At 43.9% G+C, this 27,636-nt stretch overlaps 1 protein-coding gene across 1 annotated transcript in view; it reads right to left on the bottom strand.

The window, feature by feature from the left end:
• The window catches only part of LOC116837279 (solute carrier family 9 member C1-like), a 330,899-nt gene that overhangs the window by 256,032 nt on the left and 47,231 nt on the right, over nucleotides 1–27,636 (bottom strand). Inside the window, exons 5-8 of the mRNA XM_032801556.2 lie at nucleotides 27,189–27,305; nucleotides 24,192–24,353; nucleotides 11,569–11,668; nucleotides 2,157–2,300 (exon numbers count right to left, since the gene is read on the bottom strand). Coding sequence (XP_032657447.2) covers nucleotides 2,157–2,300; nucleotides 11,569–11,668; nucleotides 24,192–24,353; nucleotides 27,189–27,305 — 523 coding nt within the window. The remainder of the gene's footprint in view (nucleotides 1–2,156; nucleotides 2,301–11,568; nucleotides 11,669–24,191; nucleotides 24,354–27,188; nucleotides 27,306–27,636) is intronic.

Below are 27,636 nucleotides of genomic sequence, written 5' to 3'. Positions count from 1 at the left end.
GTCACTTTGGCTGCTGTGAGATCCCCAGCCTCTTTGTTATTGGGGCAGGAGTAATAAAGCGTTGTTATCCTGGTTATGTGAATCAAGGACAGTAGAACTGTACTTAGCATTTTATGCTGAAGGGACTCACCCTCAACTAAGTAGCACTCGCTAGTCAAGGGATATGAGTTCCAAACCCCAGTGACTTGAGAGAGGTGGGGGGGGCAGGTATTTGTACCTGATAGTATGGGCCCCAAACACCACTTTGACTTCCTCCTCTCTCCCCTGTGTAATAACAGAACTAATTTTGACTCCATTAGGAATCTTGTTACATGCCGCAGAGCTGAGATCACTAATACCTAGGTCTAATGCTTAGACCTACTTTAGGCTAGTGGTGTACCAGCACTGATGCTCCCCTACTACCAGCTAAAATCACTGAGATCAGAGAGCTGTGTTCAGTAGGAGGGTGGGCCTAAAGACAAGTTGGTGAGTGGCTAGCAGGACGGCTAGCGGAGAGGAGTGGATAGCACAGTGGTGCAGCTGGCGGAGAGGTGCAGCTGGTCGTGAAGACTGCAGCAGAACCCCACGGAGAGGCCAGGCAATCGGTCATCAACCCGAGCAGCGGAGCATGTAAGATTCCCCCCATAGCTCCCCTCCTACTTCTACCCAGGCTGAGAAGTAAACTCTGCAGATGAACTTCTGAACTTTTGAGGCTGTATTGACGAAGGACAGAAACTGCAGGCAGAGTGACTTTTGGGTTGCTGGACTTAAGACCCTGAGAGGAAAAGGACACTGCCACATTTACTTGGGGGTTGGTCTTTTGCTCATGGTTTGTGTTATGAATCTTGTTTGTGGTGTTTCCCCAACATAATGCTGCATTATTTCCCTCTTTTATTAAAAGGTTTTTGCTACACTCAGACTCTGTGCTTGCGAGAGGGAAAGTATTGCCTTTAGAGGCACCCGGGGGGGTGGTATGTAATTGTCCCAGGACACTGGGTGGGAGCTTGAGCCGATTTTGCATGGCGTTATTGAAACGGAACCCCTAGACATCGAACCCGGCCCTTGTTGTGCCAGCTCTGACGGGCAGAAGGGTTACACTGACAGATCTAACAATATTAGCATAGATACTTCATCTTCATTCACCACCAGGAGACCAAAATCAACCAGTGACAATAGTGCATTTTCTGTCCCATATCCAGGTCTGTACCTAGACTGCCAAGGGTCAAGTAGATCCAAGGCATTTAAGTACTGTAAGAGTGGTCTTACTGCAAACTTCTCTATAAATTTGATTGAGAATCAAATTTAGATACTGGCTGATAGTCAGCCAGATTGTCAGCGGTTTTTGTTGTACTATTGGTGGGTTTTTTTGTTTTTTTGTTTGACCAAAAAGTCGCACAGCAGCTACCTTCAGAGAAGCTGGCATCTGTCCTTGTTTTAAGGGAAATGCTGCCTTTCTCTGCTAGCAATGGACCCAGTACTTCCTCACTGGCCTTCACCAGCCAAGAACTACTCAGAGCAAAAGACATGGTTTTGGAACAAAGTGCTCCCAAAATTGCTAGTTCCTCACAAGTCACAGACTAAATTCAGAGAAGATATAGCATTTGTCCCCTTCAGATTCCTTTCTGCAGCCATAGAAGCAGACAGTTCATTCCCAATTCATATGATTTTATCCATAAAATCTGATATTTTGTCCCAACAGACTCAACCACAGAGTGATGACAGCTTGAATTACTTAAGCTGTCTACCACACAATTTTGCCATTCAAAATTTTGTAGAACTTCCTCTTTGTCTCTTATACAACCAGGCCATGAGAGTTCAAACATTCTCTATGAGGCAACTGATCAGACTCAGCCCATGATTTAGCAAAGGAATCCTATTAACAAGGTTACCCTGCAAGCCCACAAAATGCTAAGCATTAATGTAATTCCAGCAATTATTGTTAGAAGCTGAACTCATTGCTGTTAGTGTCAAATAAAATCTAAAATAAACATAAAATTCTATTTCTGAAAGCACCCCAACATGCCAGTGCCTGCATAAACAAAGAAAATGTAAAGCACTTTAAAACATCATAAAACAGATAACAATATTTTTAAAGCCATATGTGCAATCATGATTTTAAAAAGGCAGGGGGATGGGGCAGAGGGTTGTTCTACGTAGGGGCAAACGGTAGTCCTTACCTTATAAGATTCAATGCAAGATAGAGTGTTAAGATATAAAACAAATCACGAATAGTCACATATGGAAAGGTTTTTACGGCTATCACAATTCCAATTATAATGAATATCATAACATAAGCCAAAAATGTCAGCATTGCCCAGAACCTATGTTAAAGAAAAGCAGAGATAGATTATAAAAAACACAGCACTAGTCTTCATTTCAGAATAAACATTAATGTTATCCTCATATTGGTTGTTTATTCACAGACTACTGTAGTTGGAAGCTATTATCTGCTATTGCCTGCTATTATCTGGAACATATTGTTACAGTATATCACCAAGGGTTAAAAATTTAACAAGATTCAAAGAGGGACTGCCAGCAGCACCCCTATGTTCACCCATCTCATAGGACTATGATAAATTTTGTACAAAGTATGCCTTGTGAAGTATCATTTGAAAAGTTACAGTCTGCTGAACATTATTGTTTGAGTAAAACATGTATCAGTATTGTATATTAATTTATAAATTCTGTTACATGACTGTTACTATAATATGCTATAATTCTGGATAATACCCATAAAACCAGTTTTTCAGAAACAAAGACACATTGGCCCCAGACAGGTGTTAAAGCAGCCATTCACCAGCAGGCGGGAAGGTGTAAACAAGAAATGTACATTTCATCACAGGGATGGTTCATACCTCATGTCGGCAACAGACTGCATGTCGCCTGCATCGCAGTTTGAAGTAATCCTCAAATTGGGGAGAGTGGTATAAAAATGTGAGACAATGCCCTCCACTTCACCTTTTCTCCTCCCATCCCTTTGCTGATAACATCAATGAACACGTGGAGGACACTGAACTAAGGGGTCCAAGGCTGCAAAGAGAGCCAGCCTATGAAATTTACTACAGCTTCTGGTCAGAAAAACCTTTTGCTTTTAAGCTTTTAAGTTCACTTAACCTGTTAAACTGGGTATTAAATTGCATTTTTTTTCTTTTCTTTTCTATCCTGACTTTTATGCACAATACATTTATCTTCTTGTTTTATCTAAACCTGTGTGTTTGGATTTAAGTGTTTGAGAACCATCGCTTGGGATATCATGATTTGTCCCTATCATTTTCCTTAGATGAAATGACAGACTTTCTATGAGTTTGTATTATTCAGGAGAGTAATGAGAAGTACAAGATGCACACTTCTGGGAGAAAGTCTGGGAGTGGGAATCTGCTGGTGTTCTTCTGCAGTGTAATTCATGAGTGGCTAGCTAGTAGCACTCAATGCTGCGTAGCTGGGAGCAAGTTACACTCTGAAGGCTGTGTGTTAATAGGCCAAGAGTAGCTGTTCACTAGTAAAGCAGTGTAAAAAGCACCTCAGATTGGAGAACTGCGGAGACACAGCTATACAGCAGTCCAGATTGTACCCTGGGGAATGTCAAAGTCATTTATATGGAATACAATAAAATCCAGATTTGTTACAGTAAACTTTTCAAAAACTTTTTTCTTTAATAATATAAAACCTCATACTTCATTATTTAAGCCAACTTCTAACTATTGGAGGTTAGGAGCGGACTTCTTCATGAGAGCAAATTATCACACATCTTTCTATTTTGGGGAATTTTGTACTTTTCTTACAGGCATCTGGAGCTTGTCACTGTAAGAGAATGTGTTTTTAAGTATGGAAAGTTTGAAGAGTGTGCAGCATTGTGTTATTAGGACCATTCTGTACAAAAAAAGATCTGACACTGAATGCTAAATTTCTCAAAATATCCATTTTAAAATTAATTTTAAACACATTAATTAATGTGTAAATTTTCAGAAAATTGCTAACTAGTGTAAGTCTTGAAAAGATACACTGTCTTCTTCATATATAATAAAGAGGCTGAATAGCTGCTTTAAACACAGCACACAAGGTTAACTATGGAGTCAAACACAAAATGGAAGTGATATGCATGAGACATTATTCAGCCATGTGATAAACATACTCCTTTAATCATCTCACCTACGCTTTATCAACTAATACATCTCTTTGGGATTTAATGTTTCATTCCAAACCTGTGAGCGGCTTTAAACAGCCACCATATTTTATTCACACCATCTTACCACAAAAAATTTTCTCTCTCTTCCCCAAATGTGATCTCTTAGACTCAAAACTATCTTAAATCCCAAGACTGACCAATTGACTCCTGAACCACTGAGAATTTTCAAGTCCATTATATGGCATAGTGCAGTGGTTCTCAACCTTTCCAGCCTACTGTACCTCTTTCAGAAGTCTGATATGTCTTGTGTACCCCACGTTTCACCTCACTGAAAAATTACTTACTTGCAAAATCAGACCTAAAAATACAAGTGTCACACACACTGTTACTGAAAAATTGCTTACTTTCTCATTTTGTTTGTATGAAATTTTAGTTTGTGCTGACTTCACTAGTGCTTTTTTATGTAGCCTGTTGTAAAATTAAGCAAATATCTAGATGAGTTGATGCACCCTTTGGAAGATCTCTCAGTTGATTACCACTGGCCTAGTGGATAGCGGGAAGCTGTAGTTGTGATTTTAGTAAGGCTTCTGACACACGCCCTCATGACATTCTCTTAAGCAAATTACAGAAATGTGGTCTAGATGAAATTACTACAGGTGGGTGCATAACTGGTTGAAAGACACTCTCAAAGAGTAGTTATCAATGGCTTCCTGTCAAACTGGGAGGATGTATTTAGTGGGGTCCCACAGGGATCTGTTCTGGGTTCAGCACTATTCAATATTTTCATTAGTGACTTGGATAATAGAGAGCATGCTCATAAAATTTGTCAATGACACCAAGCTCAGAGGGGCTGCAAGCATTTTGGAAGACAGGATTAGAATTTGACAGATTGGAGAACTGGTTTTAAATCAACAAGATGAAATTCAGAGATAAGAGCAAATTTCTACACTTAGGAAGGAGAAATCAAATGCACAACTACAAAATGGGATGAGAAGAGGTAGGACAGGAGTGGGAGCTTGGGGGAAGAGGGTAGAGGCTAGGGACCCCATCCCTGCCCATCCAGCTAACAGACATTGATGGACCTATCCTCCATGAAATTATCTAGTTCTTTTTTTGATCCTGTTATAGTCTTGGCCTTCACAACAGCCTCTGGCAAAGAGTTCCACAGATTGACTGTGCGTTGTGTGAAGAAATACTTCCTTTTGTTTGTTTTAAACCTGCTGCCTAATAATTTCATTTGGTGACCCCTAGTTCTTGTCTTATGAGAAGAAGTAAATAACACTTATTTACTTTCTCCACACCAGTCATGATTTTATAGACCTCAATCATATGCCTCTCCCCCAAGTTGTCTCTTTCCCAAGCTGAAAAGGATCAGCTTTATTAATCTCTCCTCATACGGAAGCTGTTCCATACCCCTAATCATTTTTGTTGCCCTTTTCTTAACCTTATCCAATTACATCTTTTTTGAGATGGGGCAACCACATCTGCATGCAGTATTCAAGATGTGGGCGTACCATGGATTTATATAGGGGCAACAAGATATTTTCTGTCTTACTATCTATCCCTTTCTTAATGATTCCCAACATTCTTTTCACTTTTTTGACTGTTGCTGCACATTGAATGGATGTTTTCAGAGAACTATGCACAATGACTCTAAAATCTCTCTTGAGTGGTAACAACTAATTTAGACACCATCATTTTATATGTACAGTTAAAATGTTTTCCAATGGGCATTACTTTGCATTTATCAACATTGAATTTCATCTGCTATTTTCTTGCCCAGTCACCCAGTTTTGAGAGATCCTTTTGTAGCTCTTCACAGTCTGCCTGGGAATTAACTATCTTGAGAAGTTTTGTATCATCAGCAAATTTTCCCTCCTCACTGTTTACCCCTTTTCCCAGCTCATTTATGAATATGTTGAATAGAGCCGGTCCCAATACAGACCTCTGGGGGCACCACTATTTACCTTTCTCCATTCTGAAAACTGACCATTCATTCCTACTCTCTGTTTCCTATCTTTTAACCAGTTATTAATCCATGAGAGAACCTTCTCTCTTATCCCATGACAGCTTACTTTGCTTAAGAGCCTTTGGTGAGGGACCTTGTCAAACACTTTCTGAAAATCTAAGTACACTATATCCCCTATGCTTTTATTTTTAAGTATAAATGTGCTTCAAAAGAAGGAGCTGTGTGGTAACTTGTAACTGCTGACAGCACACTATTCATAGCCCTTAGAGAAAAAACAAATCATTGGACCTTGTCTTTAGGCAGACTGGCTGGCTGGGGATATTAAAGTGTAAGGCAGGAAGCTGTCCAAATTTAAAACCCTGACTAAGAGGGAGAGAAATGTGGGTCTCCTTCCAAGAGAGGTGATGGTTTGGAGTTGGAAGGTGTCCTCAAGTGACTATGGTGGTGTGGTGTATGGAGGATTTACAGGTACAGCTATCCTGCATATTGTTTTGATAAGCCCCTGTTGTGCTCCCTTTGGGTTTGTTAAGTTATACTGTTTCATTTCAAAGAATAATTGATTTATGTCTCCTCAGAAAGGATTACATGAAAAATAAGATACAAAATTACAGCCATTTTTCATGTAAATTGTTTATATGCTTCTTAAAAATTGGTAACTGTAATTTTCTGAATATTTACTTTTTGAAAAAAGCAAGAAATTATAGATGACTGTACCTACTCCATTTTCTGTTCTAAATGACATTTTTTTTTAATTTTTGTAAGTAAGTTGCATTACAAATGTTTTGTTTGAACAAAGTTTAATTTAATTGCTTTCAATATATTGATCAACGTGGCTCTGAGTGGTAATGTCCTTGTGGCAAGCTGAAATAAGTGAACAAGTTAAACTTGGACAAATGAAGAGCTAGTCAAGTAATTTTTGTGGGAGAAAATTTAAAGAGATTCACAGGAGCCTTTTCACATGCGATCAAAATTTTTTCACTACAGATATAAATAAGAAGGTTACTCACCCTGTGCAGTATCTGAGGTTCTTTGAGATGGTTGTCACTGTGGGTCCTCCACTTTAGGTGTTCGTGTGCCCCTGCACTTGTAATTGGAGATTTCTGGTAGCAGTGCTTGGTTGGGTTGCACCACCTGAAGCAGTTATCTGGTGCTACGCGACCAACCCCCTCTCTGTTCCTTTTCTGCTGCAGAGCATCTAGTGAGAAACACCAAAGTAGAGGGGAGAACCGGCGGTAGTGGAGCACCCATAGGGACAACCATCTCAAAGAACTTCAGCTACTACACAGAGTGAGTAATTTTCTCTTCTTCTTCGACAAGTGTCCCTGTGGGTGCTCCACTTTAGGTGACTTCAGAGCAGTGCCCTTCGGTGGAAGGAAAGAGCTTCGGAGTTGAAGTCATGGCAGATGATAATGCAGTAAGACCAAACAGTGCATCAGATGATGTGTGATACTCTAATGCATAATGTTGTGTAAATGTATGGGTCGAGGCCCAAGTTGACACTATACAGATGTCCATAAGGGGGACATGGTTAAGAAATGCTGTTGAAGCCAATAGAGCTCTCGTGGTATGTGTGTGAATCCTCGCTGGAGGTTGAAGATCGTATTGGTGATAGCATAATTAGAAACATTCTGAAGTCCATCTGGACAGTCTCTATTTAGATATAGCATCTCCTTTTGACTGTTCAGTGATTGAGACAAATAATTTTGGAGACTTCCTGAACATCTTTGTTCTGTCTGTGTAAAAGGCTAGCACACCGCAGACGTTCAGGGCCTCTAGTGTTGACTACCATCTATTCCCATGAGGTTTCAGGTAGAATGTTAGTAGGTGGATGGGTTGGTTGAGATGGAATGATGAAATGACCTTAGGTAAGAACTTTGAATGAGGTCTCAGGGTAACTTTATCTTTGAAGAATATCATGAATAGTGGGTGTGCCGTGAAGGCCCCTAGGTCTCCCACTCATCTGGCAGATGTGATGGCAACAAGAAACTTAACTTTCATTGAAAAGTGAGGAGGGAACACATCACTAATGGTTCAAACAGGAGTCCAGTGATGCCCCAGAAGACTAAGTTAAAATCTCATAATGGAGTAGTAGCTCATAATTCAGTGTAAATGTTGCTGAAGCCTTTGAGAAAACACTTGGTGATTGGGTGCACAAAAATGGATAAGTCGTCCACCCTGTGGTGGAAAAATGTGATAGCTGAGAGGTACACCCTGATTGAGCTCATGGAGAAGCCCAATTTCTTAAGTTCCAGCAAGTAGTCCAGTATCAGAGGAAATGAGGAAGAGATTGCTGTGATCTGTTTCTTTTGGCACCAGGTATTGTTTCATCTCCATTTGTAGATATATGTGATGGGTGGTTGTTCTGCGACTATTTAATAAAATGTTCTGTACTTCCTCTGAGCATGCCATTTCAGGTCTTCAGAGCCGTGGAGTAACCATGCCTTACGATGGAGTCTTTCAAAGTCTGGGTGAAGGATATGGCCTGCAACCTGAGAAAGGAGATGAGGTAGAAGAGGAAGAGTGCGTGGTTGGCACACCACCATTCTGAGAAGGTAAGGGAACCACATTTGTCAAGGCCACATGGGGGCTATCAGGATGACTTTGGACTTGTCCAATCTGATCTTGTGATTCTGAAAGATGTGCGAGTCTAGGCCCTCAACCAAAGTCTCAAAATTGCTGCCTTGAGGTTGGTTGTTGAGATGTAGCAGGCTGAGGTGGAGGCTATCTCCTCCTTGTGGATCTTTGTTTCCGCCCTTGTTGTTCATATTGTCTGTGTGGTTGCATGTAGTGAATGGACCGGAATCTCTGTGAGGCATAATATCTGCCCTGTCTTTTCTTGATCTGAGGTGTATAAATGCCCAGGGACTTCAACGTTGCCCTTGAGTGTGTGGAGGGACTCATCTGTTTTGGCTGCAAAGAGTTTAGGCCCTTTGAATGGAAGATCTTCAACTGTTAATTGCACCTCTCAGGGGAACCCAGAGAGAAATGTAACCAAGATGCCCTTCTCATCACTACCACAGTGGTTGCAGACTTTGCTGCTGTGTCTGAGGAGTCCAGGGCATCCTGCAATGCTATCCTGGCTATATGATGTCCTTCCGAGATAATAGACACGAACTGCTCTCTTTTCTCCTCAGGAATAAACATCAATAAAGTCTGATAGCTTTGAATAATTAGTATGGTCATGTCTGGCAACTAATGCCTCAAAATTGGTGATCCTAACATGTAGAGTTGCCAAGACGTAGGCCTTACAGCCAAAGAGGTCAAGCCTCTTCCAATCTCTATTATAAGGCGTGTTTTTGCAGTTTTGTTGTCTGTCCCATTCGTTAACTGCATCCACCGCCAAGGAATTCGGCGTGGAGTGTTAGAAGAGGAACCCCATTCCCTTTGCCAGCCCATAATATTTTTTGTCAGACCTCTTGCACATGAGTGGGATTGTTGCTGAGGTCTGCCAAATTGACTTTACTGATTCCACAATCGGGTCATTTATGGGTAGAGTGATTTTGGAACACGTTTATGTCTGTAAGCTGTCTAGGAGTTTATGTTGTGCTTCGTGGACTTCTTCCACTGAAATGTCCAATTAGCTCGCAACTCTCTTGTCAAGGTCTTGAAATTATTTGAAATCATCTCCCGTATTGGAAGGTGGGGCATGATAGCGTTGTTGGGGGAAGATGATGAGAAGTGGGCTGCTTGTGCCATCTCCTGCTCAGAGATCTCATCCTCCTCTTCAGCCACCTCTTCTGGAAGCTCAGATGGTCCCAGTACCAAAGGTGAGAGTGAATGACACATGCTCAACCTGGGTGGGCTGGGAGATTTGTGGTGTTGTTGGGGGTATTCCACCCATTGGCTCCAATAAGTCCAGTGTAGTGGAAAAGGTGCCCATATCAGTGTCAATCTTTGGGTTCAGTATAATATCCCCTTTGTGGTGGTTGATTTGGTCTCGAAGGCATGCAGATGGGAAAAGAATGGTGTGAAGATTATATTTCCCCTTCGTCCTCATCCTCGTCACTCGAGAACGGGGGAGCACATTGAGGTGGAGTGGTGAGGTGGCTCGGTACCAAAGATGCCTGAGTGACGTCGGTGCTGAGAATAGGAAATTCTGGCATCGAGGTGATCGTTAGGTCCTTCTGGTGCAAGAACTGCTGTGGTGCTGGTAGCATCAGTGCCTTTGAAGGAGTAGCAGTCAGTACCAACTGTTGCAGCACGATTGACGGTGTTGACGCGTGCATGGATTGTGTTATACCAACAGAAGTTTGCACCATGGTCTGCAGCGGTGCCGAGCTGTCTAATCAGCTCTGTCGGTGCTAAAGCATGGGGTTTCGGTTTTCCCTTACTGCCCATGTCAGAATGAGCCTGCTTGGAGTCTTTTGCTCTTTTGGTACCCACGGTACTGGAGGGTCCCACTACTTTGGCCATGGAGAAGGCTGGTGCGCTCAGTTTGCTAGTTTGGGGAACACCATTTTTTGGCGGATTCCCGAGGCAGAGAAGTTCTGGCCCACTTTTTGCCACCTTCTTAGAGGGTGGATCTTTAGTCTGAACCATGGAGGAAGGATTGCTGAAAGGTGGGGTCTATGCTTCAGGGTCAGATGCCGTCCGGAGAGACTTCTCCGTCAGGCGGAGTTTAAAATTGTAGGTCTCCTGCTTTCCTGATCCAGGTTTTTAGGTTGTGGCACTGTGAGCATTTTTGAGGTATGTGTGTCTCGCCGAGGCAGTGAACACATTGCAAGTGCCTGTCAGACACAGGTACTGAAAGTCTGCAGGTGAGACAGCATTTAAAACCCAGGGAACCAGGGATGCCTCTCAGAGAAGTGTTTCCCCCCGTAAGGGGAAAAACTAATAGTCTATTCTAACAGTTAACAACAGAAACCTATACTTCTGGTCTGAAGAAAAAACAATTTTTTTTGAGAGACAAAATAATTTTAATGGGAAAGAAGAGGATAAAAAAATTAACTATAAAGAGCAAGAATTAAATCTAACTAGTGAAAAATATGGTAATGAGACTAGGCACAGAGATGCTGCTAGATGCTCCGACTCAAGCCAAAGGCGGTAGAAAAGGAACCGAGAGGGGGTTGATCTCACAGCACCAGATAACCACCTGAGGCAGCACCAGACGGGGGCCATGCATGTGCAACCCAAAACAGGCACTGCTACTACAAATCTCTGATTAAACACACAGGGGCACATGAAACCTAAAGTGAAGCACCCCTAGGGACCCTCCTCGAAGAAGAACCTCGAGGTACGCTCCTTCCACAAAGCCAGAAGAGATTAAGGCAACTTTTCTCTGTGTTTTAACCAGAACACTAGTTTGTTTGTTTTTTAATTATGAATGAACCACCCCACTGGAAGAGCATCTAATCCAGGGACCATTTGTATGTTCCATTATTGATCAGATTAGTCTGCCTATAAACACCAGTTCCCTCTCCTGACACATAAGTAGCAACAATGAATATCTTGAAGGACATAAAACAGTTAATTTAAAATGGAAGTAAATACTCACCTAAAGATAAATTCATCAACCCCTGGACTAAAGCTTATAGAATCTAAAAGAACTCCCAAAACAGTGAGCGAGATAACACCAGACATTCCAATCCATTCAGCTAAAGAGAAGAAAAACAAGTGCATTAAATCCCATTTAATTTACTGCAAGTGACAAACTATATTTTAATTCATGATTAGACATGCCTACTTAAAATAATTACTTTAAGTTTGCTTTTTGGGGAACTTTTTAAATGTTATTTGTACTATCAGAGAAAATATTAAAATAAGTTTTGGCAATATAATTAAAAAGAGAAAAATAATTCCTTTAAATTCTTCTTTTTCTTGTTATTGGTTCCTACACTGGTAGGTTCTTAAATCAATTATTTCTCTTGCATTTTTTTACCTATGCTAAAAGTACCCAGGCTAGTTTGTTTGGTTTCTTGCTTCAGCACCAGCCTTAAAAGTGATATCATCATAGGTCTGGAAATAAATATTTATTTAGTTGAAACAACTGAGTTATTAAGGGACATATTACATTTTGATTTCCCACTAGTCTAACAAAATTTTCTCTCCCCCTCACTCTAATTTTTCAGCAGCAGAGTACTGATTTGAAAAGAAGAAAATAAACTGTAACTCTATAACCAGTATTGTCAAAAAATGCATGTAATCTCTTTGGTAAATTTTCAGGCAACCCTAACGCTCAAATCAGTCAAACTATGCTCAGATCAAGACAGAGCATGTAACTAGTGGCTCAAAAGCGGGACCCGTCAACCGGGCCAGCACCACTGCAGGACTGGGGCCTAATGTACGGGAAGAGATGATCCAAACCCTTAAGGAACTGGCCAGTCAAAGCATAGGAGAATACTGTGTGCCCCTGCACCAGCGGGTGGAAGGCCGATATGGCAGCCAAATGCACCTTGACAGACGAGGGCGCTAGGCCTTGGGCTCTGAGATGAAGGAGGCAGTCTAAAATGAGCTGGATTGGGGGAGCCATGGGTGAAACGCCCCACTCAGCTGCCCACTGGGAGAACTGAGACCACTTTGCCAAGTAGGCTTGAACCATGGAGGGTCACCTGCTTTCCAAGAGGACGTACTGAACCCCTTCCAAGCATGTCCTCTCCTCCCAGCCTAACCATTGAGCAGCCACACCATGAGATGCAGTGCAGCTAGGTTGGGGTGGAGGCAGTGGTCCTGGTCCTGGGAGAACAGGTCCAGGCATGATGGTAACGGCCATGGTGGGGCAACTGCCAGGCTCGTGAGGGCCCTGTACCAATGTTGCCTGGGCCACGCCGGGGGCAATCAGGAGGATCCAGGCCCTGTCCGTCTTTATCTTTTCCAGAACTTGCCGATCAGTGGGACTAGGGGGAAGGCATAGAGAAGCTGGCCTGCCCAGGATAGAAGGAAGGCATCGGAGATAGCACCCATTCCCTGCCCTGCCCCTGCCACCCCCCCAGAGCAGAACTGGGGACACTGGCGGTTCTGGCGAGTTGTGAACAGGTCCACCTGGGGAGTTCCCCACTCTTGGAAAAGTCTGTGCACCACCTCTGGGTGTAGAGACCACTCGTGCTGAGAGAAGTCTATGCTCAGGCGATCTGCCTGCGAGTTCCGGACGTGCAGTAGGTGCTAGGCCTGTAGGCAAATGTCGTGGGCTATACAGAAGTCCCACAGCCTGAGGGCTTCCTGGCAGAGGAATGGGCCTCACCTTGCCTATTGATGTAAAACATCAAGGTAGTGTTTGTCCATGAGAAGAGAAGGTTACTCACCTTATACAGTAACTGGGGTTCTTCGACATGTGTGTCCCTGTGGATGCTCCACTTTAGGTGTTCATGTGCCCCTGTGCTCACAGCCAGAGACTTTTAGTAGCTGTGCCGGTTGGGTCGCATATGCTTGGTCCCTGCCTCCCGCTGCTGCAGGCAGTTAACAGACACTGTGCGACCAACCCCCACTCAGTTCCTTCTCCACTGCAGAGACTAATAAAGAAAAACCGAAATAGAGGAGAGACTGGAAGGTAGTGGAGCACCCACAGGGACACACATCTCAAAGAACCCCAGTTACAGCACAAGGTGAGTAACCTTCTCTTCTTCTTTGAGTGCTGTTCCTGTGGGTGCTCCACTTTAGGTGACTTCAGAGCAGTGCCCTCCAATGGAAGGAGGGGCTTTGGAGTTGAAGTCGTAACCTCCGATAGTAGAGAGCATCTGAAGGAGGTATCAGATGTTGCCAGTTGCTCTGAGGCATAGTGCTGTCTAAAGGTATGGGCAGAGACCCAGGTAGCAACTCTACAAACGTCCGTGATAGGTACATTGTGCAGGGAAGCTGTGGAGGCTGATAAGGCTCTAGCGGGATGTGAGTGAACCCCCATGAGAGATTGGCAGTTCAACTGATGATAGAGTTTTGTGTCATTGTGAATCTACATGGAAAGTCTTTGTTTAGAGATGGTGCTCCTTTTGGAGCATTCAGTGATGGATAGAAACAATCTGGGTGATTTATGGGATCGTTTAGTCCTGTTTATGTAAGAAGCCAATGCCCTCCGAACATCAAAATTATGGAACGTGTAATGTGTTCTATCTGTGTTGGGTTTAGGGGTGTGGTCTGAGGGAGGCTTTATCCTCAAAGAAGACCATGTATGGGGGTTCCACCATGAAAGCCCACGGTGCTCCCACACGTATGACTGATGTCATTGCTACAAGAAATGCTACTTTCACAGAATGGTGTAGCAATGATTATGTCGTCCTGGGTTCACGTGGGGAAGAGATGGTGATTTGAAGGACCAGGTTCAGATCCCATGGTGTAGTAGGCTCACAAAGGGGGGAGGGATAGCTCAGTGGTTTGAACATTGACCTGCTAAACCCAGGGTTGTGAGCTCAATCCCTGAGGGGGGCATTTAGGGAATTGGGGTAAAAATCTGCCTGGGGATTAGTCCTGCTTTGAGCAGGGGGTTGGACTAGATGACCTCCCTGAGGTCTCTTCTGATTCTATGATAGTTCAGGGTAGGCATTACTGAGTCTTCTGAGGAAGCATTGGGCCAGTAGATGGGTAAAGACAGGATGGCAATCCACCTTGGAGCGGAATGCTGTGATGGTAGGTAGATAGACTTTTACTGAGCTCATGTATAGGTCTGACCATTTGAGTTCTAATAGGTAATGCAGTATAGAGAATAATGTCCTTGGGACGGAAATCATCCATTTTAGTTGGCACCAGACCTTAACTCGTCTCCCCTTCAAGGTGTATGGGGACAGTTCATTTCTGTTCAACTGTGTAACTATATTTTGTACCTTCTCTGAACAGGTCAGCTCAGGTTCCATGAGCCATGAAGGAGCCATGCTCTGAGATGGAGTTTCTGCGGTTGCAGGACACAGCCCGAATCCTGGGACAGCGGGTCAGACATAAGTGAGAGTATGATTCATAGATGCACGGTCATGCTGAGGGGGTAAGGATACCATGGTTTGGCGAGACCAAGATAGTAGGATTACTATGGCCCATCCAGCCTGATCTTGTGGATCACTCGGTTTAAGAGAGGAATCGGAGGGAAGGCATAGAGAAGGGGAGCATTCCACTCGAGGAGGAATGCATCGCCTAATGATTGCACACCGAGACCTGCACCCAGAACAAAAATGAGGGCGTTTGGTATTTTGTGCAGTTGTGAGGGAAACGCCTGGTGTTGAAATACATGCAGGTGTACTGTGTTGTCAAGCTCCCTTCGCGGTCCTGAGAAATTTGTCTGCTGAGGGTATCTGCTGTGGTGGTGTGGATATTGTGTCTGACACACCATCGTTAGGGTTTTATGGCTTGCACACAGAGGTACTGTGAGTGTGCTCCCCTTTGTCTGTATATATAATACATACAAGCTAAGGCTTCAAATAGCCTTGTCTTTGATGAGTGGCAGGAATTGGGAGCAAGCGTTGCGGACAGCTTGAAGTTCCAATAGGTTTATGTGTCAAAGGGATTCCGCAGGGGACCAGCAGCCCTGTATAGAATGTGGGTGCAGGTGTGCTCCACATCCCAGGAGTGAGGCATTTGTGGTCTGAATGAAGGATGCCCCCGTGCATACATTGGTCAGTTTTGCCCACCTTTATTTTGCCCGATATTGTGAGGTGCTTGTTTATGCCATGCCTGTGTAGAACAAAGTTAATACGTAGCCTTCCTTGTAGGCAAACAATGTTTAATCTGGTGTGTCTGACAGCAAATGTTGTGGCTGCCACGTGGTCATGGAGTTGGGGGCAAGTCCTGGCAGATTCCTGTGGGCTATTTCACGAAGTGAGTATGAGGCTGGTGAGAATGAAAGAACGTTGTCTCGGTAGTGAGGATATAGAGAGTTGAGGTGGGCCCCAATGAAGTCTAGCTCTTGCACTGTTGTTAGAGTGGGCTTGTCAGTATTTATTAGGAAGCCCAGATTCATGAAGAGGGTTACCACCATTTTGGTGGCTTGCAATGCTGTCTGCTGGGTTGATGCTTTTATCAGGCAGTTGCTTATAGTGCGACCATTTTGAATCATTGTGTTTGAACTTGTTGAATTATCGGAGGTCTAGCATTAGTCTCCATCCACCACAGTTCTTGTTAGGGGAAGTTGATGGTTGGGATGCAGCTTGAGAAGCAGACTGTTGTCCCCTCAGGGCCTCTGTCTGTGACCTTGTGAGTCAAATCACCACCGTTGATGTGAATACATTGGCCGGTGGTATCGCTGGGATGTAAAGTAATTCCTCTGTTTCCTCTTCAGTTTGGGATTCTAGGTTCCCAAGGATCAGAGAATTGCTCATGAGTCTGTGAGTGAGTGAAGTGAGTTGTCTGTCCTTTTGGTGAATAATTTGGGCTGGCAAGTCTTCCACCATGAATTGTACCTCTTTGGAGAAACCAGAAAGATAGAGCCATGAACTTCTCATTGCAACCACCGTTGACACAGAAGTTGCAGCCCTGTCCTCAGAATCAAGTGCTGCAAATTGTTCTCCCTTTTTCTTGGCAATAAAATAAATCAATCTGAACATTTTTGGGTAGTTTGTATAGTTGTATTTTGTTAGTAATATTGCATAGTTGGCTATGCAGAGGTGAGGGGTAGCCAAGGAGTAAGCCTTGTTGCCAAAACTCATCAAGTTTTTTCCAGTCCTTATCATGAGTTGTGTTTCAGGGCTGTTGTTGCATGCCACATCACTGGACTGCGTCTATCACTAAGAAATTAGGCACTGGATGCAAAGTCAACGCCCTTTGTTGGTATACACCTCCTGTTGGACCTTTCGCAGCCGCAGGGGGCAGGGGCAGCATCGGGGGCCACGGGGCCCATTGATACCATGATGCTGGCCTACGAGCCTGGTGCCACTGCTGTGGCACCAGCGGAGCAGGCTGTTCAGCCTGACTGGCCTGTCCCATCGATTGACGGCTACAAAGGGAGGCTGGGCTGGCGTACGACCTGTGGCTGTCCCTGGACCGGGATGAGTGGCAGCATCGGGAACAGTGCCAATGGTAGCAGCTGCTCTGCGATCAGCTCCGGCGGGCGGATCCGCGACAGCGAGGGGCCAGCGATCAACGCCCAGGACTGCAGGAGTGGTACTGCAGCAGGGTCCTGGAGTGAGATGACGAACAGGAACAGTGTCAATGTTCATGTCACGACTGGTTACGGTAGCCCCTCAGAGACAAGGACCTTTGGAGCCATCAGTCTCAGTCTTGAGCGGAGCGGTGCCTGGAGCTCCTGTTAGTCGGAACCCAGCCAGACAACCTGGTAGAGGTCAAAGGTGACCAGCGTGGACTATGCACCGGGCAGTGCGCTGAATGGCAAACGGTGTCAGGAACTTTCCCTCGACCGCAAATGATGCCGAGCAGGGGGGCGACTGTGGAGATCCCAGCAGTGGCTTGCCTCTGGACCAGGGAGCCAGCATTAGTGGTGCCCCTGGCACCAGCAGGACATAACGTCCCAGGCTGTTTGCAGGGCCTCCGGCGTGGAGGGAATCCGGACATCTGGGGAAGCCTGTTCCAAATGGGCCACGCTACTCTGCTTGACCTGAGTTGGAGGCCTGGAGGCCAATGGGGACCGAGGACTGCCCAACATGTGTCTAGCCTCTCCCCCGGTCTTGCTCCGGGACGGCAGTGGAGAAGGCCTCTTCTTAGCCTTCTTGGCATGTCCCAAGGATGGGGAGCCATGCGGACTGGTAGGTGGCACCGAGGGGTCACCGCGTGTAGACACTGTGGTACTCGGTGCTGACTCAGAGCAGAGCACCGGAGTCAGGGTCAATGCTGACTCCATCAGGATAGCTCGGAGCCGAAAGACCCTTTCTCTCTTGGTCTGAGGCTTGAACGACCTGCAAATCTTACAGCGATGGCTGAGATGGGCTTCCCCCGGACAGAGTAAACAGTCTGTGTGCAGATCACACACTGATATCGGCCACCTACAAGTGTCGCATGACTTAAAGCTCGAGGCACGCCCTGACCCAGGTGCACTAAACTAATCTAACTACTTCAACTACAGGTACTACTATGATGAACGAACAAGAGTTCTAGAGGAAAGCTGCAGACAAGCTGGAGCAGAGCAGTTCCCAAGCACCTTCATTGGCGGCAAGAAGGAACTGAGGGTGGGGGGAGCACACAGCACCCCTTATACTGCACCATGGAGGTGCCACTCCAGCGGTTGTAGGGGCGCTCCCCTATAGATACTGCTAGGGGAAAAACTTCCGGCACCAGTGCACATGGCGAGCATACACATCTGTTGTGGAATAAACATGAGCAATCACTCAAAGAAGAAAATAGCCTTCTCACAACTCTCATGATACAATAATTATGGTGCTCTAACTCTGTCCCTGGAAGGGCTCATAGGCAGGCTGGTTGAAGCAATACCTGTGGCAGGAGGAGGAAGCATAGGCAGTTATGGGGCCCTAATATTATCCTGGCAGAGTATCAGTCAGACTGTACCAGTCCCTGGAAAAATACGGCAGTGCATAAATATTCCAGCACACGTGAGTGAAGGGAAGGTTACTCACCTTGTGCAATAACTGACGTTCTTTGAGATGTGTCCCACTGTGGGTGCTCCACTTCATGTATCAGTGCGCTCCTGCGCCGTTGATCAGAGAATTTCAGCAGCAGTGTCCGTCTGGGTCACACATGCACAGTGGTTGTCTCATGGCACTGTTGGTGCCTCATCTATCATGCGTGTGACCCAACCCCCTCAGTTCCTGTCCCTAATGCAAACTCCAAAGTACAGGGTGAAGGGAGGAGGGTGGGTAGTGGAGTACAAACAGGGACACACATCTTGAAGAACCTCAGTTACTGCACAAGGTGAGTAACCTTCTCTTCGCGTGATGGCTGTATGGGTGCTCCACTTCAGGTAACTGTAGAGCAATGCCCCACTGTAGATGGAAGGAGCTTCAGAGTTGCTTGAGTGATTGAAACGTGAAAAGTAACAGTGTATCCAATTCTGAGCCCTGAGTGACTCCTGGGCTCCATGCACTGCTCCCACCACAAGCCCCAGTTGCGCAGGTCCCATTGGCCAGGAACCACAGCCAACATGAGCTGTGGGGGCAGGGCCTGCAGGCACGGGCAGCACATGGAGCCCCCGGGCCCTCCTCCACCTAGGAGCTTCAGGACCATGCCAGTGGGAGCCAAGGAGCCCCGCACCCCGAGGCAAGCACCCCCCCACCCCACCCACCAACTCCCTGCCCCTAGCCCTGAGCCCCCTCCCACACACCCAAACTGCTGCTGCAGAGGTCACAGAGGTCATGGAATTTGTGACTTCTGTGACCTCCGTGACAGACTTGCAGCCTTACTGATGATTGCAGGCAGGATGCCCTGCGCATTATAACAGCTATGGCTGTTCTTGCCACCGTGTCTGCCACATGAAGGGACACTTGTAGTGCAGTTCTGGCTACAAGTTGTCCCTAAGGGAGTAAACCTTTGAACTGTTCCCGCCTCTCCTCTGGAAGGTCATTAATAAAAGAGTTCAGTTTGCCATAGCTGTCAGTCATATTTGCCCATAAGAACGGCCATACCGGGTCACACCAAAGGTCCATCTAGCCCAGTACCTGTCTACCAACAGTGGCCAATGCCAGGTGCCCCAGAGGGAGTGAAGCTAACAGGCAATGATCAAGTGATCTCTCTCCTGCCATCCATCTCCATCCTCTGATGAACAGAGGCTAGGGACACCATTCTTTACCCTCCCCGGCTAATAGCCATTTATGGACTTAGCCACACATGAATTTATCTAGTTCCCTTTTAAACATTGTTATAGTCCAGCCTTCACAACCTCCTCAGGTAAGGAGTTCCACAAGTTGACTGTGCACTGCCGTTAAGAACAACTTCCTTTATTGTTTTAAACCTGCTTCTATTAATTTCATTGGTGATCCTTGTCTCATATTATGGGAATATAAATAACTTTCCTTATCCACTTTCTCCACATCACTCATGATTATATACCTCTATCAATCCCCCCTTAGTATCCTCTTTCCAGCTGAAAGAGCCTAGCTCTTTATCTTTCTCGTATGGGACCCCTCCAACCCATAATCATTTTAGTTGCCCTTTCTTCTGAACCTTTTCTAGCTAGAATATCTTTTAGAGGTGAGAAGACCACTCTGTACACAGTATTCGAGATGTGGGCGTACCAAGGATTTATATAAGGGCAATAATAATATCTCAGCTTATTCTCTATCCCCTTTTTAACGATCCTAAACATCCTGTTTGCTTTTGACCGCCTCTGCACACTGCGTGGACACTTCAGAGAACTATCACAATGACACCAAGATCTTTTCCTGACTGGTTGTAGCTAAATTAGCCCCATCGTATGTATGTATAGTGGTTGGCGTTATTTTTCCCATGTGCATTACTTTACATTTATCCACATTAAATTTCATTTGCCATTTTGTTGCCCAATCACTTAGTTTTGTGAGATCTTTTTGAAGTTCTTCACAATCTGTTTTGGTCTTAACTATCTTGAGTAGTTTAGTATCAGGAGCTGTAGTTTGCCACACAGAACTGTAAGGTCTCAAAAGGAGTAGACCTTTTGCCTCTTCCACTCCTTATCTGCAGAGTAGATCTATACTGTGGCTGTTTGCCATGTTGGTTTGAGGCCTCCATTACCAGGAAATTGGGGGACAGGTGGGAGGAAAAGGAGGGAGAAGGAAGTTTATACCCTTGGTGAGCATGCAATACTTCCTGTCCACCCTCTTACATGTTAGTGGGATAGTAGCTGGTGTTTGCCAAACAGTCTCTCCTGGCTCCATCTGGGCATCATTTATGGATAGCGCAATTTTAGAGGTTTAAGAGGTCTAGAGAATCTGAAGGAGTTTGTGCTGCGTGTCAGACACAGGGATCTCCTGACTCTGCACCACCCTTTTAAACAGTTTTTGGAACTGGTTACAATCATCGGCAGTGGTGGAAGCACTATGGTTTTGTCTGGTGATCAGGAGTTATGTACAGGTGAGATCATGTCCTGCTCTGTGCCCTTCTCTTTCTCGTCTCCCATTTCCTCAGGGACATCAGAGGTCTCCGGTATGCAGCACGGTGGTGGCAATCTTATCTCACCTCTAAGAGGGGTTGGAAGTCAGTTGTAATGTGCCCTGTATGCTTCCCATGGGTCTCAAGGTGACCACTGCATGGGAAAAGGCATGGGTGGGCACATCCATGGCTGTCCATATTAAGGCTGAATATCTTGCCCATATTGAGCCCTTGATTTCACGGGTCCCAAAGGCAGTCTGTTTTTGACAGGTGAAGAGTGGCGCAAAGCAAAAGCAACCTCTTCCTGTTTATCATCCTCAATGCTAGAGAATGGAGGGGCAGAGGGTGAGGCTGATTGCTCCGGTGCTGTATGCTTTGCAGAGTCATCGGTGCTGAAGAGCAGCAAGAGTGGTACTGAGGATACCATGATGTCTTTCTGGTGTAGAAACTGATGTGGTGCCATCAATTTTGATACCAATGTCAGTATTTTAGATGGTGCCATGGACGTTGCCAATGATTTCCGACCTGACTTGCTAAGTGTGGACTATGCCATCTTCACCCTCTCTGTCGGTGCCAAGGAAGTTGTTGGCACTAGTGGTGGCACAGCCATTGGTGAGGGGTTTGGCACTATGTATTTCACCTGTGTTGTTGGTGCCGTAGAGGAGGAGGAAGGTTTAGATGTGTGCCTTGACTCCTTCTCTTTCCAATGGGGTCCCAGTTTGCCTGATGCCTCAAAGGTGCTTACCTGCGATGCAGTTGGCACTGAGGACAGCGACCTAGCAGGAGACCATTTTTTTTTTTGGTCTCTGTCGTGAGGTCATAGCTCTTTTCCTCAATCTTTTTGAGGAATAAGCCTTGTCCTTCACTGAGGGTGATGTACCTGGGAGTCTTTCGGCCAGTCAGAGGCCAGTCAGATGAGCTTCAGACAGAGCTCTCAATCCTATCTAGCTCTGGCCTTCCAAGTACTGCATTGAGTGCACTTCTGAGAGATGTGTGACTAACCAAGGCAATGGACACAGAGGGAATAACTATCAGACAGGGACAGCGTCTCAGCAGGCGCCATATCTTTTAAAACCCAGAGAACCAGGCATTGTTGAGTGGGGTTGAATGTTTCCTGCTTTGAGGAAAGAAAAAGAAAAAAATTAAGTAACGAAGACTTATGAAGACCAGCTAAACTACTACTAACTATACTATGAAACTTAAAACTATTTCAGACTAGTTTTTCTAGGCTTGTCACAGATGCTGGGACACTACTATGGAGCTCCAGCTCAGACTGGGACCAACTGAGAAGGAGCTGAGGGTGTTGAATCGCACATACAACGGATGAGGCGCCGATAGTGCTGCAAGACAACCATGGTACATGCACAATCCAGATGGATACTGCTGCTGAAATTCTCCGATCAACGGCATAGGGGTGCACAGACACCTGAAGTGGAGTACCCACAGGGACATCATTCTAAGAAGAAGAATATCTTTCGAAGTAAAAAACTTACTGTGCATAGTTTTCAAATTTAAATAGATTTCTCTTACCTGTAAATGGTATTTCTGTAATGGGCAATGTCAGTCTCTAACCAGATGAAAGTTTTGCTTAAGTCACTCTTGAACAAGCAGAAATAACTAGTGAAAGAGCAGAAGTTCTGGCCACCAATGCAGGTGATCTAGCAGCCTGACCCATGAATGCTATTTAAGTATATTTATAAGTTGAGAGGGGAGAGGCACTTGGCTGGAGTGAGAAATGGTTAAAGAGTAAGAAAATCACACCCAAGTTTGGCTTAAGTGAAGCACTTAACCAACGATAATAAAACAGAGAAAAAACAAAGTTGAAACTACATATAAAGAAAAAGTGATCTGGCCTCGATGAAAAATATTTCAGAAATAGGACAAACGACAAATAAGCACACTAACAGTGCAAACCACAGTACAACAGAATAATGGTCTTATCGACTCTTAATAGATAAGAAAACCTCTCTTTTCTCTGAATGGGTAAAATCAATCTCTAACTTAAGGGGATCTGTGCACTATTTCCTCAACAACAATAGGGCAGGAAAATTTCTCAAGATCATAAGTTAAAAAAGCCTTGAAAAAAAGCGGTATCAGCACAAATGCAAGTGTCTATATTGTCTGTGATCCAGAGCATTATACGTAACACTGAAACATATTATGATTCACCTGGAAAAATATTTGTGTGGGCTTTTAGCCTCTCAGAATAAATGGACAAATTCTCATGAACCCCAAGCCCCTATGTTCTATTTATATAAAGTTGTGTGGCCCTTTTAATGATTTAAATATGAAGGCACCCGTTTCAGAGAGGCTGGAGCTTTGAATTACCTCTGAGAGCACCGTGCATTGTAGTTGAGAGCTTTGACATGAGACAAAGACTCTTACCCAGGCCTGGATGAACGACTTTGTCCACTTGATTTGAAGAACACCAAGACGACAGAAAGCTTGAGCCTCAAATCTAAATTCTGCAATTTCATTGTCTACTTATAGTTCTCCAAAAGTGACATAAGCAAAAAAAAAAAAGTGCTATGTAATATACTGACTGTTCATGTGAGGCCACCTATTTGCACTGAAAACTTTTATGTGGCCATTTTGCAAACACCATATGTAATATTTTGTAATCTTTTTTCTTTTTAAAAGAATATAATTTAAAATATAACTAATCATGTTAAACTTTCATAGTAAAATAAAAAAGATGTACAACATAGCCTTGTTAATGTTAGTATGAGAACAGTATAACTTTCATTTACTGACCTGCAGTGCTTAAAATTGTTTAACCGTTTACAGTTTTTCCATTTATTAGTTTTAATTCCTCTCTACCCTGCAAAATTGGACTCATGGTAACTAAGGCACCTGGATTTACAGGCAGGCAGATATAAGAAATTATATACAATTTTAAGATGCTTCTTTAAATGTAATATTAAAGTTAAAATAAAAGCAGTCAAATGCAAAGTAACAATGTAGAATTTAAGGTTCTCAATACATTAACCTGATCACATAACATTTATTTTTTTTATTACTTATTCCTAGGTTTAGATATTAAATATGTAATTTACCATTTTTCTGTTTATGCTATTAAATGTGTCACACATGGCTAGGTTAACATCACAGTAATATAACATTTTTGTTAGTAAATAAATGTATATTTGAATCCGTATAACAAAAAAATCCCCTCAGAAAATCAGGGTCAGTTTTGTTTAGTTGAATTAGCAGGGGCATAGTTATTCCTTATCTTACCAATGAAGAAAATCAGGTATGTCATTGAGAAGCTTAGAATTACTTCAGTTAATCCATCATTGAAGATATGAGACAGCCAATATGTAACTATTCTTGAACTCAAAAATCCAAATATGGTACTTGCAAAAAATTTTAATACTAGTTTAATAATAATTTCTTTTGCTGTAAAAGAAGAAAATAATATTGAATTATAAATTAGTAATTCATATTTTAAAAATGCATTCAAGTGGAGTTAGAATTTCTGTTGCACAAGAGTGACTTCTTATCCCTATATCTTCTGGAATGCAAGGCTTCAACACACCAAATTCAAATATTCGATAACCAGGAAATGCTCAGCTAAGCTCTCTCCACATATCTTCAAAAAGAACATTAGTTTGACAACAACAACAACAACAAAAAACCCCAGACTTATGACAACCAGGAAAGACATTTGAGGACAAGAAAGTATTGTAGGACAACAGCTATCTTAATGAATTTTTGTAAGCAAATTTCCACTGCATTTTTAAATATGTGAATTAGCCAAGCTAGCAGAGGGTTCTGACATCTCTATCAAAAAATGAGTTTACTCTTTCATATCTTTGCATGCAATGTCAGGTAATGATTTTAATCTTTCAGAGTTTAACTCCAAGGTCATCCAGAACAACAGACCTTCAGAGAGAGTGACTGCTGGAGATTTGCTGCAAAGGTAAGAGCCTACTCATGGTTGAATGTTTTCAAATTTTATGCCAAGCTCAACACTGGCCACAGTTCTACTTCATCTTTAAAAAACCCCTCCCAACAATCTGTCATCAGGTATAGGACTATGGTGACTACAGTGAACTACACATAAAGCATCAAAGCTCAGAAACAAGAGTGCCATGAACACTGGGGGAAATTGCAGCCAGTGGCGGCTCTAGACATTTCGCCACCCTAAGCACAGTGGCATGCTGCGGGGCACTCTGCCGGTCACCAGGAGGGCAGCAGGCGGCTCCAGTGGACCTCCCGCAGGCGTGCCTGTGGAGGGTCCGCTGGTCCCACGGTCCACTGGTCCCGCGGCTTTGGTGGACCTCCCGCAGGCATGCCTGCGGGAGGTCCACCAGAGCCACCTGCTGCCCTCCCGGCAAGTGGCAGAGTGCCCCCTGTGGCATGCTGCCCCAAGCACACGCTTAGCGTGCTGGGGCCTGGAGCCGCCCCTGATTGCACCTCCCATGTGCAATCAGGGGCGGCTTCATGTGGACTATGCTTCATGTGTCCAAAAACACATGAAGCATAGTCAGTATTGTCAATTTAAAAAAGGTTACATAAAACTGACAATGGAACCAAATCCTTTTGAGGTCCTCCTGATGACCTCCAACAGGGAGGTGATTGGAAACACAAGATCCTTCAGAGTCTTTAAAAGATAAATACACTCCCTATAACAAAAATGGTGAAAAATAAATTTGATTGGTGCCTTCCTCCATAAGACCTGTGGTGGCCAGACTCTTATAAGCCTCCTAAAATTCAGAAGTGCTGGTAAGTCCCCTATGATGATTTGGGAGCTTTGTCTGTCCAAATTATGAATTCTGGTTGACATAATGAAATTTTATAATAAAAATCACTGTATCATGAACGCCTCTCTCTCTGTGAATCCACCGTGTCTTACCAGCCTGAAAAGCATGCCTTCCTCAGACTGAGGATAACAGGAAAGAACTTTGAACTCAACAACCCAATTCAGGTGCAAACACTGAAATAACATGTGACCTCAAGCTTAAGAAAACCAGTTTTACCCTGCCCCTCTGCAGGGATGGGACGGGGAGGGGGGAAGGAAGGTTGGATCAGTGGAATGTTACCAAAAGACACAACAAAGGAAGCAGATGTTGGAAGTGGGGCATACAAACGAGAGAAAGAACACAGGAAAAGGAAGCATATGGCAGAAGAGAGCATACTCATAGGAGCTGGGGGAAGAGAACTTCATGAAGGAGAAGCACCCCAGAGTGAAGAAGCCTGGGTGAAGCAGCAAACCCTGTCTGCTTTGCTGGACGCAGATGGTCACCCCTAAGGACTCCCATGGGAAGGATTAGCTAGGAAGGGTGTATTGCAGTTAGAATGTTTATTCTTTTCTAAATGATTTGTTTTCTCTTGTGCTTTATATGATTAACGAAATAAGCAAATGTGTTAGACTCTGTGGAAAGTTAATCCATGTGTGTTATATGTTTTGCAATTACTATGAGCCTCCAGAAAGAATTAAACGTAAATCAGAAGGCTTACAGCTTGAGGTAGAGTTCTGAAAGAGGATATATTTAAGTATGAGGCAGTATGAAGAGTTAACCCTATGCTCAGGGCGGGAGGGAGGCAAGGCAGCTGGACAGTGGATTACAGTTCTCAGAAGGGAGAATTAGACATAGAGAATTTGCACCTTGAGGTTGTGCCTAGGGAACCCAAGATTGAGCAGTGACTGGACTCTATGCAAACTTTGGAGGCTTAAAACACTCAAGGATCCAGAGGCTTGGACCTCCTCACAGCAGTCTGGAGGATGGCCAGCAGAGGGCGCCCAGCTGGATCTTTGAAACTCCCAATGAGCTTAAAGTCCGACATGTAAATATGTGTCTTCCAAATAAGCCCCCTCACAATCCACTGACAAAAATCTGCTTCTTGCAACACACATGCTCAGCCTAGTGGCCAAACCCTCTGGTTTCCCAACTGCTATAATCAGTTTATACAATGTCAATTCTAAAATGTCACAATTTTGAAATTTCTGAGGCAACAGGAAATATGAAAAACAAGGTGTTTATTTTAACCCAAACAGCTTTACTGAACTATTTAACATTATAAAAATTAGTATCATTCAGTACCGTTATACATCTTTACTTCTGAATGTTTTAAATATATTTTATCCTGTTTCAAAAGTGTCAATTTCTCATAGATTTTAGTGTGTGTTTACCAGAGAAATCAGAGTTCTGTTGCATAACTAGGATCTCACAGGCCTCAGAATAACTGAGGATGAAAAGAGAATAAATATTATGGAAAATATTGCCTTACCAACTTCAGTATGTGGGTCAGATACAAGATCCCTGTAAAGTTCAAAAACAATTGCAGTGGTAGCATCATTGAACAAAGACTCTCCTTTAATTAGATTAATGACGATTTTTGAAAGACCTTAAAAAAAGAAAATAGAACAACTATTATATGAAACTCTTCTACTACACTAATGAAAATCAGGGGGTTAGCTACATGAAAATTGCACCAATTCAACCTAAGGTGTGATTTTAATCCACTTTAAGTAAACCTGCTGCACAAAAGGTTGTGTGGACACACCTTTTTCAACTTAAACCAAATTTATTTCAATTTAGTTTAAGTTGATTTGGAACAGGTTTAAGTTAAACCAGAATAAGCCACTCTTATAATGAAATGAGAGTGTCTACAAAGGGATTTGCAATAGTTTAACTAAATCAGTTTAAAACCAATTTAACGTAAACTGGTGCAACTT

This window comes from Chelonoidis abingdonii, chromosome 4 (genome assembly GCF_003597395.2).
Source record: "Chelonoidis abingdonii isolate Lonesome George chromosome 4, CheloAbing_2.0, whole genome shotgun sequence".
Taxonomy (NCBI): domain Eukaryota; kingdom Metazoa; phylum Chordata; order Testudines; family Testudinidae; genus Chelonoidis; species Chelonoidis abingdonii.
This window is presented reverse-complemented; position numbering and strand designations above follow the sequence as displayed.